Raw genomic sequence first — 17418 nt, 5'->3', positions numbered from 1 at the left:
CGGGAGGGGCATCGCCCGCCGCCTTCGCCCTCAGCCCCTCTGGGGCCACGGCTTCCCCCCGGGAGGCCTGCGCCGTGCTGGGGCCCCCGTGCCATGGCATGTCCCACGCGTTTTGCCCCGGCAGCCCCCTCGACGGGGGGTGCCCGACCATCTGCTCTCCTCCGTCTCCCCTCCTTGTGCCCGGGGAGGCCTCTTGAGGGCCGGCAGTTGGTCAGATTTCTTGTCTTTACCCATGACTTTTCCTCCCACACAAGCAGCTGCTTGCGAGCTCCTCATGTCTTTCCCGAGACCTCTTCCCTGGCCACCACAGGGCATAACTTCCTCCGCTGTTTTCCGTGATACCCAGGGCATCATCCCCTTTCTGCCACCATCAGTCTCCTCCACATTTTCTTTCCTCCCTTAGCCACTGCTGTTCATTCCAGCACATCGTTTCTGATCCTACCTCTAACTCCAGCAAGCTTACAGCCTCAGTTGTAGGGACACCACATGCCAGGAACTGGAGCAGTGAAACAGGTCCCCCAGAGGCACAGGCTCTCTTTCCAGCCCACCGCATGACTTGGGCAAGTCCCTTCACCTACAAGGGTCCTTGTTTCCTCATCTGTGTAACAGAAATAATATTGACCTCCTTTATGAATCGAGATCCACTGATGAAAGAGCTGGACACCCAAGTGCTAGACAGCAGCATGCAGACTCTTTCCCTGCTCCTCCATTGCCCAGGCTTCTCCATGCTTCTCATGAAGGTGGTGACAGAGCAAACACCTCAAGTCCTCAACATCCACTGGATGTGCCTCCAGAAGCTGCCGACCATTACCCTTTGTGCGAGTGCAAATGCAATGGGGGAAAGAGGTTGGGGCAGGAGCTGCCTCCCCTTCTGGCCTTCATTTTTTCTTCTTTCTCCCCCAGCTCAGCTCGTGCTTACTTATCTCACCTCGTGTTAAGGCCAAGATTTTACTTTCCTCTTGTGCTTTGAGCTTGGGAAAGCATCTTCTCCCATCCTAGAGTCTTCTGGTTTCCCTGCTCAGCTGCACATGGGGTCAGGGAGATGGTCTGAGACCCAATTACTCCTCCCTGGGGCACAGAAGGAACCCAGCCTTCTGCCCAAACCCTGCTCTCCAGTGAATATCTCCCGCTCTGCACAGTTCCCCTTTGTCAGGAGGTGGGAGAAGGGGGCAGAGCTGGTCCTCACCATCTCCCTCTTTCCGCTCTATCCTCCCAACTCCTGCTGGTCCAGCAAAGTCATCTTCCTCCCTGTCAGGGATGCAGCTTTCCTTTGCCTTGGGGAACACCATCACCTCCTCACACACTCAGGCCAAAATCTCAGTAACCTGTTTGCTGGGTTTAAACTTAGGCTGCTACCCTACTCTGTCCCACCCTGGCCTCTGCTCTCTCTGGGGACATTGCTAACTCTTTCAAAGCTGCATACAGTCTGTCCCCTCCACCGCTTTGGCTGGAGAGGTGCAGGAAGCCCTTGCACCCAGAGCTTCTTCCGACAGGAACAGCCCTTCCTGACTGTGGTTTCTGTGGGCACAATGGGTGGTAACCATCAGCGCCAGTGCCTGGCAGAGCCTGTAACAAAGACCGCAAGCCTCACATGCACACATGTGCAGGTGAAGGTGTGCCCTTATCCTCTCCTCCCATATGGGACATCTCAATACCTAGCACAAAGTGGGATCCCAACCCTATATCTTCACCTACCTAATGCCAGAGAGCACCAAGGGCAGCTGCTCTGCAAGGAAGGAGTCATGGGAGTGGAGCATAACACGGTCGACGGGCAGCGGCCTCACCAACAAGAGCCCAGACCTGAGCAAGGCGAGCAGGGCAGGTCCTGTAGCAGTAACCAGGTTCAGCCTGGACTCCAGACAAGTCTACAGCAATGAGGCAGGTCTGAGGTTAAGTCCCCAGGTCAGGGTCCGGCTCATGGCCCCAGGACAGGGCCAGGCACAGCAGCAACACAGCTGTAACATAGCTTAGGTGGTAACCAGAGCAAAAGCTTTGGCTAAAAACAGCTCCCAAGACAAAAGAGTGAAGAGTGGTTTCTCCACCCCTCCCCCCCAGGCTTCTTCCAGCTTTTTTTCAAAGTGCTCCAAAGCCACCTCATGCTTATTAAACTGCTTGCTCTCACCAACAAACTGGCCTTAAATACTGAGGGTTAAACTTCTTGGGAGGGAGGTGCACTCCAGTTCCTGAAACAAAAGACATTCCTCAGCCCCCCAAGTTCCTCAACATTCTTTTCTCTTCCCTCTCTTGCTTAAGCCTTCTCTCCTGCCTTAACCAAGAGTGCAGGTCCAGAGTTGGCATTTTGCAAGCTGTGATACAGAAAACCAGTGCCTACTGGCAGAAGCTGACAGCTGGTTTCCTCCTCTACTTTGTGCCACCTGCATGTGATTTGCTTACAATTAGGTAAAATCATACTGTTTATCCTTCCCCTGCCCCACGCTGCAAATCTGGGAGGATCAACAATACCTGTCCTGAGAGATGTTTGTGAAACCTGTTCTTAAAGACCTCCAGTGATGGAGACTGCACCATCCCCCAGCAATCTGTTCTTGCGCACTTCTGACATTATCTGAAAGCCTAACTTAAGCTTTTTTTGTCTGAGCTGAAATCCTTTATATCCTGTCCTGTTTGTTATGGCCGTGGCCTTCTTTGAAATGACCTCTTGGGCACTTGATGACTGTAATATTTCCCTTCCCCTCCTCACTCCAGCCTTCCCTTCTACAGACTACATCAACTTGATTCTTTCAGCCTTTCTTCATGTTTTCTGTGCCTCCCAGCATCCTCACTGACCTCCTTTGACTTTTTTTCTGTTGATCTGCATTTTTTGAAGCACAGTGTCCCAAGCTAGGCATATTACTCCAGCTTGTCTTGGAGGCTATGTTCCTGGCTCATACGCTCCAGGGTGGTGTTTGCCTTTTCCGTTGCTGGTGTTCAGTTTGCTCTCCATTATACCTTGTACTCTTTTTTGAAAAACTGCATCCACTCAGTTCCCTCATTTGTATTTGTATTGCTCACTGTTCATAAGGGTAATGCTCAAAGTTGTACCTGTTGAATTTTGCCCTATAGGTTTCAGCCCATTTCTCCCGTTTATCAGCCTAGTGCTGAATTCTGTTGTCTTTGCTGTCCTTCACAGCCTGGAGTAATTGCAGGTTTAATAAGGCACTCATGGGTGTTAATCATCCAGGCTGTTAACTGAAGTAATTAAAAAGATCTGGTGTCAGAATGGACCCCTGCAAAAATCCCTTCAATATGTCCTTCCATTTTGACAACCACTGATAATTAGCACTTGAGGTACAATTATCTCACCAGTTTTGCACTCACCATGTGGTCATCTTTAACAGTCAGTGTTAAAAACCCTCCTAAAGTCAACATACATGACATCTGCTATTTTTCACTTTACACCTAAAAAATTGTGCCATACCAGGACATCAGACTGGTTTGTCAGCATTTGTTCCTGATGAGTTCACGGTGGCTGTTGTCTACCCTTTTGGTGTACTCTAGGTGCATACAAGTGCCTTGTTTAACAAGTTGTTCCAGAACTTTTCTGGGAATTGAGAAGGACTTTAAATTAGGATTAAAGAAAGCAGCTGACAAAGCATAAACAAGATCAACTTGGGTGAGCTCTATAAAACTAATGAGGTAGGAAGAAGGTTGTTAATATAGGATTATAATAAGGACAAGAAGGGGGGCAATCTATTGAACACTTTAGACATGTATCCCCTGAAGTTAGTGAACATTGGGCTCCTCCACGTCTCAGTAAGGTGGGCTCCATCCTTCCCTGTTCATGGCACCTGACTCACCAGTTAAAGCAACTAAAACCAAAGCCCTTTTGGCAATATCACCTGTGTAACCATGCATTTATCTGCAGGTGTCCCTATTTGAATTGCAGTCAGGGTCCTGGGGCCAGAAACACACCATAGGCCCCAAGTCTTTCACCTGTCCACCTGGAGCCTCTTAACCAGTTTTGATCTGATCAAAACCAATCTGTGGTCACTCATGGCAGCAGCATCAGTGTCCACGAGGTTGAGCACTATTATGGAGTGGGTTACTAGGATGGGTGACTATGGCAATGTTTCAGTAACATCTCTGGTACAGGCTCTTGGAAACCAGCCTGGTTCTCCCAATATCACAGCTTGGCTGCTGGGTCCATACCTGCAGCACTCTCATTTGAAAGCCTCTGTCCTTTATGGGTGGCATTTTCTCACTGAAGTTAAGCTCGGGCTTCTATGGGCTAAGTAGCAGACTCCAGAGAGGCATAATGAGGGAAAATGTTTTATCTAATATTGAGGAACTGATTTTCAAGTAGCTCAAATTATACTCAAGGGTACTAAATGTTCTTGGCCTCCCTCTTATGGGAGAAAGCAGTATTGCTGGAGACTCTCTGCAGACAAAGTGTCCTCTGTCCACGGAGAGGGGGAGTTTATAGGAAGTGCTCGTGGTAGTTGGTAAAGCTTTAAAGTGAACAGCCTCGACCTCTTCTTTGCAGTAAGCACACCAAACACTAAAAATCCTTTATATTTCTGAAACACACTACAGCCCGATTGCCTTTGAATTAGAGCAGCAAAGAACGAGACAGATTCCGATACCACAGCTGGTAAACTGCTCCCCTCCTTCCCACCCTATCCTCACAAGAGACAGACAGGCCTTTTGCCCGCTCTTGCTCTTGCGTCACTGAACTTTGCTCCCTTACGGGGTTGCCAAACCCTCCATGCTGTCCCTCTCAAGTGCCCAGGAGGAGCTGCTTTCTGCCAGTCCAGCAGCCCCTTCCACTCACAGAAGTCCTGTTCCCCCTCAACAGGGCCCTGGATGTGCCTGTCTGTTTCTCTCCCTCTCTCCCAGTCTCCACCAGTTTCTCACAGCTGCTCTCCAGAAGCTGCAGTCTCCCCTCCAGACCTGCAGCCCAGCCCAGCACGTGATGTGGCAAACAGCAGCCCAGCCGTGGCACAGAAACCAGGTGGGCTGTGCAGGTTTGTGCAATAACCTGTGACCAGACAAATGAGAGTCATAAGAGTTCAACACAGCTGAATTTTCTTTTTGCAAGATCAGCTAATACAGTTGCAAAAAATGGACAGTAGTTCATAATTTTGTTTCCCACACGAAGAAGAGCTGGTGTGCCCAAAAAGCTTCTCTGCTTTTATTTTTCTATAATATAAATTACTCTAATGAAAGACACAGTCTCTTACATTCTTCACGCTATTCTTAACACCACTGTTACTTTTTAATCTTTGACATTTCCATTTTCTAGCCAGAGATACCTCCCCTCCCTTAGAAAATACATTCAAAAGCCTATTGCTGACCTGGAAACAAAGCATGAAAGTGATTCATTACTAGAGCACGTTACTAGGTTCATTACTAGAGCACTGCTCCTACCAAGGTGAGGGGAAGGGACTAAAGATCTGGGGACAGAGGTTACACCATGAAGACAAACATCATTGAGTGCTCTCCAGTGAGGTCCTGCCTCCTTAAAAAACCCAACCAGGAGTATGGTGTAGTTCATGGTGCCTTAGCGAGGGAGTGCAGCTCCATGGGGACCTACTGAGAAATTGCAGGGACATTTGGACTGTTGCTCTTGCTCATCCATGCATCAGGCTGGGTTTGGGAAGAGGAGAACAGAATGTGGCGTGTCATTCCCCAGCTTTCTTTTAAGTATTTGTAGTCCCTTCCTGGAGTGCTTGTAAATAGGAAAGTTGTACTCTTAAGGGCACCTGTAGACAGTGGTTTAAATTTCCTGGGCTTTGGGATGGGAATGTGACTCAATTTAAATGTCGGGAGAGATTTAGTTATAGTGAACATGGCCTGCTGTTCTGCCTGCAGCTGCCAGCAGTTGTTTAATGTACAGAATAACACAATTATTATGAACCATACAGCCTACTCAGTGGAGCTGTAACAATGGCAGCCATTTACAAAGATGGCTCTTACTTCTCTGTGACTTTCTCTGCAGTAATTTCATCTCTCATAACCTGCTCAAGGAAAGACTCAGTTAAAAATAACAGAAGATGAGCATTAATCCTCTCCACAAATGTAGACACATTCACATGTCCTCCACATAATGGTTCAGCAAGACCTAATTTTTTGGGGGGCTGAGAGGGCTGTATTACGCTGTTGCTGAAATCAGTGGGAGAAATTGTCTGACAGAGACTCAGGTTTGGTAGATGGATATGGTAGATATAACATTTCTAAAGGGCCCACTTTCAATTTATCACTAATCATCACTTTTGGTCATAAATGATCAGCAAATGATGAGGCAGTACTATGCTTCTGAGCAACACCTTTTTTGTTCGCCAGACAACACAGAAAGACTGAATCTCTTCTGAAACACAAAACTAATCCTAGACCATTGAGTCATTATAAAAATTTCTATTTAAATCCCAGTCTCTTGGCAAGGAAAAGAAAGAAGTCTCCTCTTACCCCTGACTCACTATTCCTCCCCTACACCCATGGTTCTTCAACATCACCAAATTTCCAAGCCCTGGCATAGCTGTGACACCCAGTGCCACATCTGTTCATGGCCCTTGGGAGACAGAAGACACTTGTGACAAGCTCACTGGGGATCCTTGGAGTTGGTGTTCACTCTTGCTGTGTTACAGGAGGCCTTTCTGGAGACGGATCCTTCTCTTCTGCCATGCCAGTTCTCAGTCAGCTTAGTTATTTCTACAGTAGAGAAAAAAAAACTTTCAGATACCTACCACCAAAGTTAACTGTAACAAAGACGAATCTCTCTCACACGTAGGTTGGATGTAGAGGTGGGCTCACAATGTCCTTTGCAACTAAACAGGATGGTTCTTGACTATGACGACAGACTGGACAGAAACTCAGTGGAAACTTCACTGTTCATAGTTAGTTTTGACACAGACCGCAGGATTTGCAGTAGTTCCTTATTTTGCCTTGCCTATGCTGAAAAATTAATATCTAGTCTTGCATAGTCTTGCCTGACCTCGGAGGTATCCCTCAAAACAGCAGTAACAGTTGGTCCCTGCCCATCAGTGTCACCACTAGCAGTTTGATCTGCAGCTGTACTGACAGCCATGGCTGTTCCCAACCCCTCCACGGCAGGTCTCTGAGCTCAGTCATGCCCCAGCACCCATCAGTCCTCTGTGACGACTGATGATGCAGCTCCACAGCCTCAACCAGTCTGCACCAGGGTTCTGCACTCCGGGCCTCCCCTGCTACCGTGACAGCACCTTCCTGCCCTGCCCAGCCACCAGCACACATGTGCTGAACTGGGTCAAGATGCTCATCAGGGAGCAGCGAGGGCCGGCTGCTTCCTAAGGAACAGGAGCCGGGAGGCACACCATGGCCAACAGAGCACGAGCAAGGCCCGTCCCACTGCCCTGGCATAGGGCAAGCAGGGCAGACCCAGGGACTGCAGCCAGATCCAACCGAGAGCCCAGATCACCAGCCAAATTCACAGAGGCAAGGCAAGCCTGAGGTCAAGCTGGAAAGTCAACCTATGGGTCAGGATCAGGCCCAGTGGGGATAACCAGCATCAAACATAGCCCAGTGATGGCCAGTGAGATCCATGGTGATGAGGCAGGTCTGAGGTCAAGCTGGGAAGTCAGCCCAAGGGTCAAGGACTGGATCAACAGGCTCCATGGGGCAAACACAGGCAAGGCTGTGGCTGAGCTGGAGATGGGCGCTCCTGCAACAGCTCAGGCAGGGACTGCTGGGCCCCTCTTGAAGGGTTTGTACTTTTGCATAACTACTTGCCAGTTTTACTGTACGAGTTTGTTCATGTGTATTCACGGAGACAGATCTAATTCTCTTTCAGGTACATAAGTTATCTTGGAAACATGGAAATGTTGCTATGAAGGCATGGCTGGAGGTCTCGAGTCCAACAGCCCAACTGAAGCAAGATTGTCACAACATCAGATCAGGTGAGCCATGGCTTTGTCTAGTTAAGCCCTAGAAATCCCCAAGGATAGAGATTACACAGCCTGTCTGGGTCACCTATAGCAGGCCACACAACCCTCCTGATGAGGACGTTTCCCTAATGTCTGGTCAAAACCTTCCAAGCCACCATTTGTGGCCACTGCCCTTTGCTATATCATCTGATGCCAAGAAGGAAAATATGTCTCTGTCATCTCTGCAGCTACCCCACAGGCAGTTACACATTATTACTGGATTTTGCTTCCTCTTTGCCCACTTCTGCTCAAAGGCCACATTCTCTGGACTCTTGACCATCCTGGCTGCTGTCTGCAGGACCCCAGTCCAGATCTTCCACATCCTTCCTCACCACGGACCCTGGACAGGACCGAAAGTTGCAGATACACCAGCACCAGGTCAAAGAGGGAATAGTAACTCCCTGCAATGCGCTGGTCACGCTTCTCTTCATGGAGCCCGGGACGTACTTGGACTTATTTGCCAGAGGAGCTCGCTGATGGATGACCCGTTTATGTGCAGACTGGCTCGTGTTCAGTGATAACAGCCGGTGAAAGACAGAACTCTGGCTTTCCTGTCATTACTGGAATACGCGTATTGCAACCAGCGCCGTGCAGTTCTGTATTTTGGCTCGATTTGGAAAGCAAGCATTTTTCAGTCCTCTCTGAAAAAAACAGTAACCGGGAATACGCCACGCTGACCAGCCCGGCGCCCCCGCGGCGACCCTCTCTGCCGCGACACCCCGCCCCGCCCCCGCGGCCCCGCCCCGGCGGCCCCGCCCCGCCCCCGTGGCCGCGTCCCGCCCCGGCGGAGGCGGTGCCGGTGCCGGTGGCGGCCATGGCGGGCGGTCGGGCGGCGCGGCGGCTGTGGCGGCTCTGCAACCTCCTCATGGCCGCCTTCTTCGGGCTGGCGGCCGCCGTGCAGGTGAGGGCGGGGCCGGCCGGGCTGGGGGCGGCAGGCGGCTCCCCTGCGGTCCCCTCCCCTCCGGTCCCCTCCTCCTCCCGCGGAGCGCAGCCCCGGCCGGGGCGGCGGCTGCAGGGTCTCAGTGCGCGCCTCCTCGCTGCAGGTGAACGACCCCGACGCCGGGCTGTGGACAGTGAGTACGGGCTGCCTCTCCCGCCGGGCAGCTGGAGCGGGGCGGGCGCCGGGGACAGGCGCGGGGGGCGGCCCTTCTGCTGCGGCTCCGCCTGCCGGCGCCTTCCCCGAGGGGGCCCCGGTGGCCCCAGCGTCGCTCCGCTGCACCCATCCGCCCTGCGCCTGGTCCGAACCGGGGCCGCCGGCGGAAACCGGCTCCCTGGTTTTAGCTGAAGAGCAAGCAGGCGGCGGGAAAACAATCTGACTACTGCAGTGACGGCTGAAATACGACCGTGCTTCCCAGGAGCTTCCTTATTTCACCCCAGATTTGCACCAGCCCCCCGCAAAGCATTGGTTCCCCGTGCAGAACACACCAAACTGCTCTCGTTTCTCCTGCCCTGCGCTCCTGACCGGGTGACCTCCTGCCTCCATTGCCACCTCTTCTTGCCTTGAATCACCAGCTGGACTGCTTTCTGTCTCCGCTCAACTCGGCAGGGCTTCCTCAGCCTCCAGGGGAAACCTAGAGGGAAACCCTCTTCTTCGCCCACTTTGCCAGCCCTTTCTCGGGCATGTGAACAGCCCGGTGGCCCTGGCCTGGTGTGCACTGGGCTTGGAGCTGAGGGGCAAGGGGGAATGTCTCTGTATGTGGCAGGGGCTGTCCCCTGCATGTCCCTTGTGCAGTGGGACATCCCTTGTGCGGGTGAGCCCAGCTGACAGCGGCAGGGCTGGGCTGCGCTGTGGCAGCAAAGGGGCTCCTGCTCCCACGGGAGCCGCCCAGTGCAAGTGGAGGGTTTGGGGGGCCTGGAGGGGGGGTCCCGTAGGGGCTTTCTCTAGGGGATCAAGATGCAGTGCAAGGGGCTCTGCAGCGGGCTGGCTGGGCAGCGAGGACTTGGTAACCCAGAAGCTGAGGAACAAGGGCTGGCACTCAGCTGATGGTCCAGGATTTTGGGTGGTGATGGTGAAGATGAGCAGTAGCAGTGCCAGGGTACACTACGGGGAGAGGGATTGGCACCTGTCCTATGCATCTGACGAACTGCTGTGAAGGGGAGCAGCCTTGATGTGGATGGGGGCTTCTGCTTCCTTATCTTGCAAAGTTTTGCTACAAAGTAGATTTATGTTTCATTAACAGGTTGTCTACTTAGTGCCAGCTGCCCTGACACTGCTTGTCAGCATTAAGCCTTCAATAACAGGTATGATACTGGCGTGCAAAACAGAGTCTCTGCTCAAATTTTGCTCCCAGAAGTTTTTTTAATTGAATCACAGCTTAAGTTCAGGCCACGTGGAAACATGTCCTATTACCTTTTGAGGGCAAAAAGCTGTGGGACCTGCTTCTACAAAAGCTGGTCATTGGTTCAATGCTCATGGTTGGACATGCTGCAGGTGAACAGAGGAGCCCTGCATGAAGGCCTGCTGCTGGGATGGTCTTACCGTTGCACCCCGATTCAAGCGCTCAAAGCCTGAGTGGAGCACAAGCCTGGGAGCATGCTCTGAACCTGGCTCTGGTGTTGACATTAGCCCGTTGATTCACTTTGTTTCCTTGTTGTAAATCTGCGTTTTTGCTTATCTACCTTGTAGAAGAGCAGCTGGGCTCTGCACAGTCCTTTGAAAGAGCTAAAGGTCTTGTTCAGTATCAAGTATTGCAGCTACCCCACAAAGCGCATGGGCAGCAATGGGGACGTTTAGAGGCTTCAGTGCAGTGGCTGAGTTTCCAAGGGCATATATGCTAAGGAGGCAAATGCCACATCACATGTTGAGACAATCAGTCACATCAGATTTGGTCCAGGACTCCAGAAAATAGTTCATTTTTTGTATTTTCATCCAGTAGAAATAATTTTTAAATAATGATATTTTATATACACAAAGTGAATGTATCTTTTCTGGATGAATACTTACTCTGAATAAACTAAAACCACACTTATGCCAAAAAAGAAAATCTTCAAGAGTGCATGCTGTTGTCAGATCACACTGTTGTAGTCTCATCAGCATTCTGGCTACTTTAAGCATAGAAAATGGCAGCATTCATAAAGCCAAAACCTGTGAGGGTTGGTTGCCTGTGGTTTTAAACATTTCGGGGGAGGTTTATTTGTGTGATAGGTGTAGCTTCAACATGATGGCATTTGGCTGGTCAAGAGAATCTGCATGTTAAAGTCACAAGTAGGTTTTTGTTACTTGTGCCAAGATCTGTAGAAAATGAAGATTAAAATAGCACAACTGTTGTATAACTGGACATTTATGTAAATTCACCAAGGGATATTTGCCATTCAAGTCTATGGAAGACCCAGATTCTGCCTCTGCTGAGCTGCAGTAAGTTCAGCAAAATGGGGCATCAATTACTACATTGGGTCACACTGAGCTCTTGAATTTTGGCAGCTCATCATCTTTAATGCTTGCCTGGAGGGGTCAGTGCCCAGAAAAGACTGCTTTGAACTTTACGGGTTTTGCCATTGACATTGCTGAGATCGGGGAGAACTGCCCGTGTCGTTTGCTCACCTCTCCCCCATGAGACCCTGAGAATGGACATGGAAAGCCACAAGAATCTGTGGGCCCATTCAGATATTTCACACCATCTGTATTTCTCTGTTTAAAAACATCAGTCCCCAGGCAGACATGTCATCAATGTTGCTCATCATCACCGGCAAAATCTCAGGCAGAGGCTTATCAGGGAGTGTGAGGGAAGATGCTCCCTGCAGTGTGGTGGGCGCTTGGTACTCCTGACAGCTGGCTGGGAGCTGGGGCTCACTCCCCTGGACTCCAGTGGTCCTCTGGGGTCATGCTGAGCATCTGGTTGTGGCTGTGAGCTCTGGAAAGGCTGTTCCTCCTGCTTAAGAGAACTTTCATTTGTAATCCACCTTGTGATTTTTTTTCCATGCATGTTGAATGCTGGAGCCTGTTTTCATAGAATCATAGAATGGTTTTGTTTGCTGGAGAGAATAGGAAACCATTTTCATTGAGGTGCTGCTGCCAAGAAGTTGCATTCCTAGGAAAGCAAGCCCCAAGCCCACTAGTGTTTTATTTTCAACACCACTTTCTAGCAGATTTCTGTGGTCATAAAGATGCTGGTATTAATTCTATCTTCCTGCCTAAGATGTGTGTGTTTGCTGGAGGCATCTTTTTTAGCAACTCAGTTGCTTTTTGATTTATAGGGTTTACTTCATGCTATATTGCAGTTGCTGGCAGTCTATTTTTTTCCTCAGATAATGGTGTTTGGAGGAGCCTCTGTGACCTTCATTCTGCTGGTTGTATTATTGGGACCACTGCCTTGGCTTGTTCTTTGTTTGCTTATGCTCAAGGAAACATTTTACACGAAGAGGAAGGCAGGTAAGCAGTGATTTTTATTTTCTCCTGCATGAATCAGCATGCCAGGCCATCTTCTGGTGGTCACCTTGATAAACTTTATTTGCTGGGCTGTTGCAGTGAGTGCTCTTGGTCCAGGGCAATCAAACCAAGGAGGAGGGACCATAGTGCTCCAAACCAGCGATTTGTTGGACAAAAGAGCTAAAGGGAGAGTGAACAGTTGTGATTACTTGCCTGATTGTGGCAGTTAGATTTAATTTGGGGCAGTTCTGGCTTTCAAAGTCCAGGGCACTAGCACAGTGAAACAGCTTTGTGTTCTCTTGCTGGAGCTGTATGGGAATTAATGTTTTAAAAACTCTGGAGGTGATGCCATATGCATGTTTATCTGGCTTGGGCCGCTGAGTCCTCTGAACTGCCAGGGGTTGAGGGGGAGGGAGGATTTCTCACCTGGACATTCAGTTGTTTGCCTAAAGTAGGTGCTTGCATGGTACTGAGGGGAAGCACTGGCAGCTACTGCAGCTGTTTATAGTCTGGAACACTGGGATGCTGCTTTGCTCTGTGTTAATGAGGGAAATGTGCTGTGGAATGTAAGTTTAGCAGCGGAACAAAAAGTGGAAGCAGGGATTTTTGCAGCTGTATAGATGGGTTGTGTGTTTGTAGATTTGTGGTAGGAAGCAAAGTTACTCCATGTAAATACCTTTATGATTATAATCCTAGTAAAATACATTGAACTTCTCCAAAAGAGCAGGCACTACTGTTTTGGAGGCAAAATTTGTATTTTTTAAAAGTAAACATCTGCTTGTATTATTTTCTGATCTGTTTTTTGTTTGGCTTTTTAGAGAGTTGTTTGGTCTGGTGATTATTACAATATGGATGAGTCTTTGTCGCAGTTCAGCAAAGTAAGTTTTGTTTCCTTTTTTTTTTTTTTAATCCATTCATATGTTCACATTTAGTGACTAGCTTCTTGAAAACACACAGTTGATTTTGGCAGCTTGTTTTTCTGTTTCATGTCACTGTCTGAACCTTCTCAGATACCTAAGCAGTAGTAACTGGTGCTACAGCCTGTAGGATCTTGAACAGATAAAAGTCTGTGTGGGGAAGGTAAAGCTACATGAAACATTTTTCCTGCTCCCCCTGCCATAATGGGCAGGGGACATTCTCCCTTTGCCTAAGGACAGTGCGCCCCTTCTGTGGAACAGGCTAGTGAGTGTTGGCCACAACTGCTATTGAACTGCAAAGCTATTTCTGCCATTGCTCCCAATTTACAGAACTTTCCAGTGAGCGTCTCTGTACTGGTGTCTGCTGCATCCACCGGAGCAGGTGGGTGATGCAGGCAGAGCTGGCAGAAGGCTCTGGGTGGCTGCCTGGCTGCAGTGCCTCCACACTTTTCCCCTCCAGACTCTTCAGAGGACTGTGCTACAGCAGTTTTGCTAAACTCCTGTTAGCTGGGAGCATGAAAAATCCCAATCTGCCAAACAGTACCTTTGTGCTGGGAAAACATGTCACAATGTCACATGCTCTGGGCAAGCAGGGTGCTTTTTTTTTTTTAACCTGGTTTATGGAGCCTGAGGTGGCAGAAAAAACTTTTTCTGCTGACATGTGGTGCCTCTCTAGTAAAGGACTCTGCTGCTGCATCCACAGGAGCTACATTAAAGTGGCCAAAGACTCTCTGCTGTTTTTCCAGCTGCAGCCAGGTGTGAATGTTTCATAGCAGCCTGATTTGAAGTAGCTCTGTTGCATTTGCTTCTTTATAGGAATCCACTGGGTGGAGTTCGCTTGATTGCTGCAATTGTGGTTGCCCTCTTCCCATTTGTTTCGTGGCTGTACATTTATGTGAACAAAGAGATGCGAGCATCTTGGCCAACGCACTGTAAAACAGTGATTTAATTGGGTGGGAGAAAGTATCGAATAAATATTCTGACCTTACTTGCCTTTGCTTTTGGTTCTTAACAAAAGGTTAGTATCAGTTTGATAGGACCCAAGAATACCTGACTGATTCCAGCAGTGGGGTTTGAGGTTTGTTAAAAAAATTGAGGAACACTGTCAAATCTGAGCAGAGAATTCTATGGAAACTGTTGTTCAGCTGGCTGCTTCATACATCTTCAAAGCGCTGTTGATCTAATATGTGTTCTAATGGTATATTCAAGATACCCTGGCATCCTTGGATCACTCTTCAACCACCTTGTACTTTGGGAAATCTACTGTTCTGTAACATAACAGAAAAGTAAAGCAAACACTTTCTTTCAATAAATGACTATTTACAGCCATAAAACTTCCAGATATCTGCCTGGATAGTCCATTGAGACTAACTGAAAAATTGAGCAGTCTGTATTTCTGTTCCTATGCTAAAATTGTATGTAGAATATATCTGAAGAAATAGTTTTGCTATTATCTTTAACTGAAAATTACTGGTTTTACATATTAATAAATACTATTTTTCTAAAGAAAATTCAATGAAAGCTTCTGTATCTTTTATTTTCTGCAAGATGCATACTAAAGACTGCCACCAGCAAATGTGGTGACTATCACAACTCTGCTTCTCATAGAATTTCTGGTCCTTGAAAGCAGAACCCACGCAGCAGCCCAGCGACAGTAAGTGTGTTCCACCACTACTAATCCTGGAGAAGGAAGCACAGGTGAATACACTTGGACACGCAAGCTGGCTGGGAGAGAGCCAGAACAGGTCCAGATGCAGCACAGCAACATGCTTTAGATCTACATCAGGGATTCTTTGCTCAGTATTGCTGCAGGCTAATACAGCTGTGCACACGTAGATCCCAGTGGGTGTATCTGCAGCATTACATGATGTAGCATAGATGGTCCATTTTCCTTGGGCTTAGCTTTTTTTGAAGATTACTTTAGTGTTTTAAAGCAGTGTTAAGAAGACTGCATTAGGCTGCAGGGTGGACTAATTCTGCCAGACATAAGATATTAGTGACTATGTTAAAAAAAAAAAAAAAAAATTTGAAATGTGGCTGGGCAGATACAATTCTGCATGCTTTAATTCTGACTGATATAAAAAAAGTGGCTTTTTTTTGACAATATTCATAATACGGTTTGCATTTTTTCACAGTAAGTAACAATCCAGTCAGGATTGGGTGTTTCAAGTCAACATTCTGCATTCAAGTATATTTATTTCAAACATGGTTACTGGCCTTCTCTATTCTCCATGAAGAAACTAGGTCTGTTTTCTTACAGAAACATAATTTTTAAAATTCTGTATCCAAGAGAAAAATTTTTGAGTTAAAGCTATAAGGATCAGCCATGCACATCTTTCTACAAGCAAATAATAAGCTGAATCCCCTGCTTTTTTATCCAAGTACTTCATGAAGAAGAGCAATTTGTATTTGCTTACAATTTTCAGAAATGCATAACTCTATCTGAAATTCTGCCCCTTCCCTTTAATATCATTTTATCTTCATAGACATAAATAGTTCCAAAGGCATTGCTTTCAGGTGGAGTTTCAATAACCCCCTCCAAAGTCAGATGATGAACTCCATGAGAGTCTAAACAATAGCCACCGTCATGCAGGTGCCCTGCAAGAAAGCAGACCACGCACTGATGGGAGTGTATGACCGAAAGAGCATCTTCGTAATTCCAGGCTAGGCAAACTCTGTCTGAGGCATCTGGATGAATGGGCAGATGACCTGCAGTTGAGAGGGAAAGAAGCAGGAGAGCTACTTTAAGTGTAACCAAACTCTGCCTTCATTGCTGGGAAGTTCAGACATCTAACTGTATACAGAAAGCTCACCTGAGTGGGAGACATGGTTGCTATTCTCCTACTTCACAGGTTACGTGTGTACCTCAGTGAACTACAAAGCCACTAAATGTTTTCCTCAGCTAACATACATTGGCTACATAACTTTTTTTGCACATATCCCCATATATCCCCCATATCTACCTACCCATAACTACAACTTTTTCTTGGTTTTCATCAGAGAACTTGAGGACTTCATTGAACCAGTCCAGCTGGGCTTGGCTAAATCCTCCGTTAAACTCTACAAACTGAGGTTCTTTGAGTCCTGCAACAAAAAAGAAGGTTAGGCATAGGTGCATACACCTCTCATGGCTCCCCTATTTGCTTGTCTTATGTAAGTCTGGTTACAATAGATGGTTTACTCTTATAACCTTTTTTTTTTTTTTTTTTTTTTTTTTGCATCTTTTGGCTCAAAACTCCAGCCTCCTTGGACAAACAAGAGAAAATTATTTGTTAGTGTTTTGGTCATGCTGCATGCACAGCATTTCCACTCTTGGGTCTGCCCCCCAGCATGGGATAGGGTGGGCATCACTTGACACTGCAATAGCAGCTGCACCAACAGCTGCCTTTTGTTCTGATACTACAGGGCACACAGCACAACATAAACCCATCCCTAAAGCACCAGAGCAGCATGACGGGTATGGGGAAGCATCTCCTGTGCCTGCCTAGAGACCCACTGACTGGCCATCAGCTGACAGCAGGGAGGCAGAGGAGGTCGGCAGAAATGGGGCACATGCCTCAGCCCCGTGGCAACCAGATGTCAGCCCCGGGAGCTGCCTTATTGCTCTGGGAAGCAGAGCTTCAGCCGCCCGTGCTCCCTGCTAAAGGGACGAGCTGGGGAGTACCTGTGGGGCTGTTGAGGTTATCGTTGGGGTTCTTCTCCTGCAGCAGCTGCAGGGACTCCTGGTAGCGGGGGTTGTCCGGCTCCCTGCCCAGGATGCTCAGGTCATAGGCATCGAGCACGACAATGCGGAACTGTGCAGCCGGGCTAAAGTCATAGGCCTGGCAGTCCCCAGCTGGCGGGTCAGCCATGTCCCTGGCAGGATGGCTGTTGAGGCCGCTGCGCACCAGACGGGCCCGGCTGAAGTTATAGAACTCGTGGTTGCCCCATGCGTGATGCACCGGCACCGGCAGCCGGCCCAGCGCTGCCAGCACCTGCTCCAAGGCACCCTCGGCCTCGCCGCTGCGGGCATTGAGGCCATCGATGCTGTCACCTAGCTGCAGCACGAAGGCGAGCGGCGGTCTCTCGGCGGCCCACGCTTCCACAGCGTCCCGCAGCAGGTTAAGGCTCTGCCGGTAATACCGCCGCCGAAGCCCGCCGAAGTCGTAGCCGTCCTCCGCATCCGCATACTGGATGTCCGCGATGACACCGAAGGAGAAGAGCGGCGCCGCCTCCATGGCGGCCGCTCCCGGGTGAGGGG

General features: G+C 48.8%; 2 protein-coding genes across 4 annotated transcripts; one reads left to right on the top strand and one right to left on the bottom strand.

Moving 5' to 3' along the window:
- Window positions 1-8668: 8668 nt before the first annotated feature.
- Window positions 8669-14694, top strand: TMEM220 (transmembrane protein 220). Of its 3 annotated transcripts, none has more exons than XM_030016472.2 (6): window positions 8669-8796; window positions 8939-8968; window positions 10076-10136; window positions 12141-12264; window positions 13080-13139; window positions 13995-14694. In XM_030016472.2, exons 1-6 carry the CDS (start codon window positions 8710-8712, stop codon window positions 14125-14127), a joined length of 495 nt encoding a protein of 164 aa, XP_029872332.1. In that variant the 5' UTR covers window positions 8669-8709; the 3' UTR covers window positions 14128-14694. The 3 variants fall into 3 exon arrangements, with proteins under 3 accessions (XP_029872332.1, XP_029872334.1, XP_029872335.1); XM_030016475.2 differs by having other exon boundaries at window positions 8695-8796; window positions 8939-9646; XM_030016474.2 differs by lacking the exon at window positions 8939-8968 and having other exon boundaries at window positions 8693-8796.
- ADPRM (ADP-ribose/CDP-alcohol diphosphatase, manganese dependent) lies at window positions 14690-17395 on the bottom strand. Its single transcript, XM_030016469.2, has 3 exons — window positions 16843-17395; window positions 16146-16262; window positions 14690-15887 (listed from the first exon to the last, which is right to left on the bottom strand). Exons 1-3 carry the CDS (start codon window positions 17393-17395, stop codon window positions 15601-15603), a joined length of 957 nt encoding a protein of 318 aa, XP_029872329.1. The 3' UTR covers window positions 14690-15600.
- Window positions 17396-17418: the final 23 nt, after the last annotated feature.

This window comes from Aquila chrysaetos, chromosome 5 (assembly GCF_900496995.4).
Source record: "Aquila chrysaetos chrysaetos chromosome 5, bAquChr1.4, whole genome shotgun sequence".
NCBI classification, from domain to species: domain Eukaryota; kingdom Metazoa; phylum Chordata; class Aves; order Accipitriformes; family Accipitridae; genus Aquila; species Aquila chrysaetos.
This window is presented reverse-complemented; position numbering and strand designations above follow the sequence as displayed.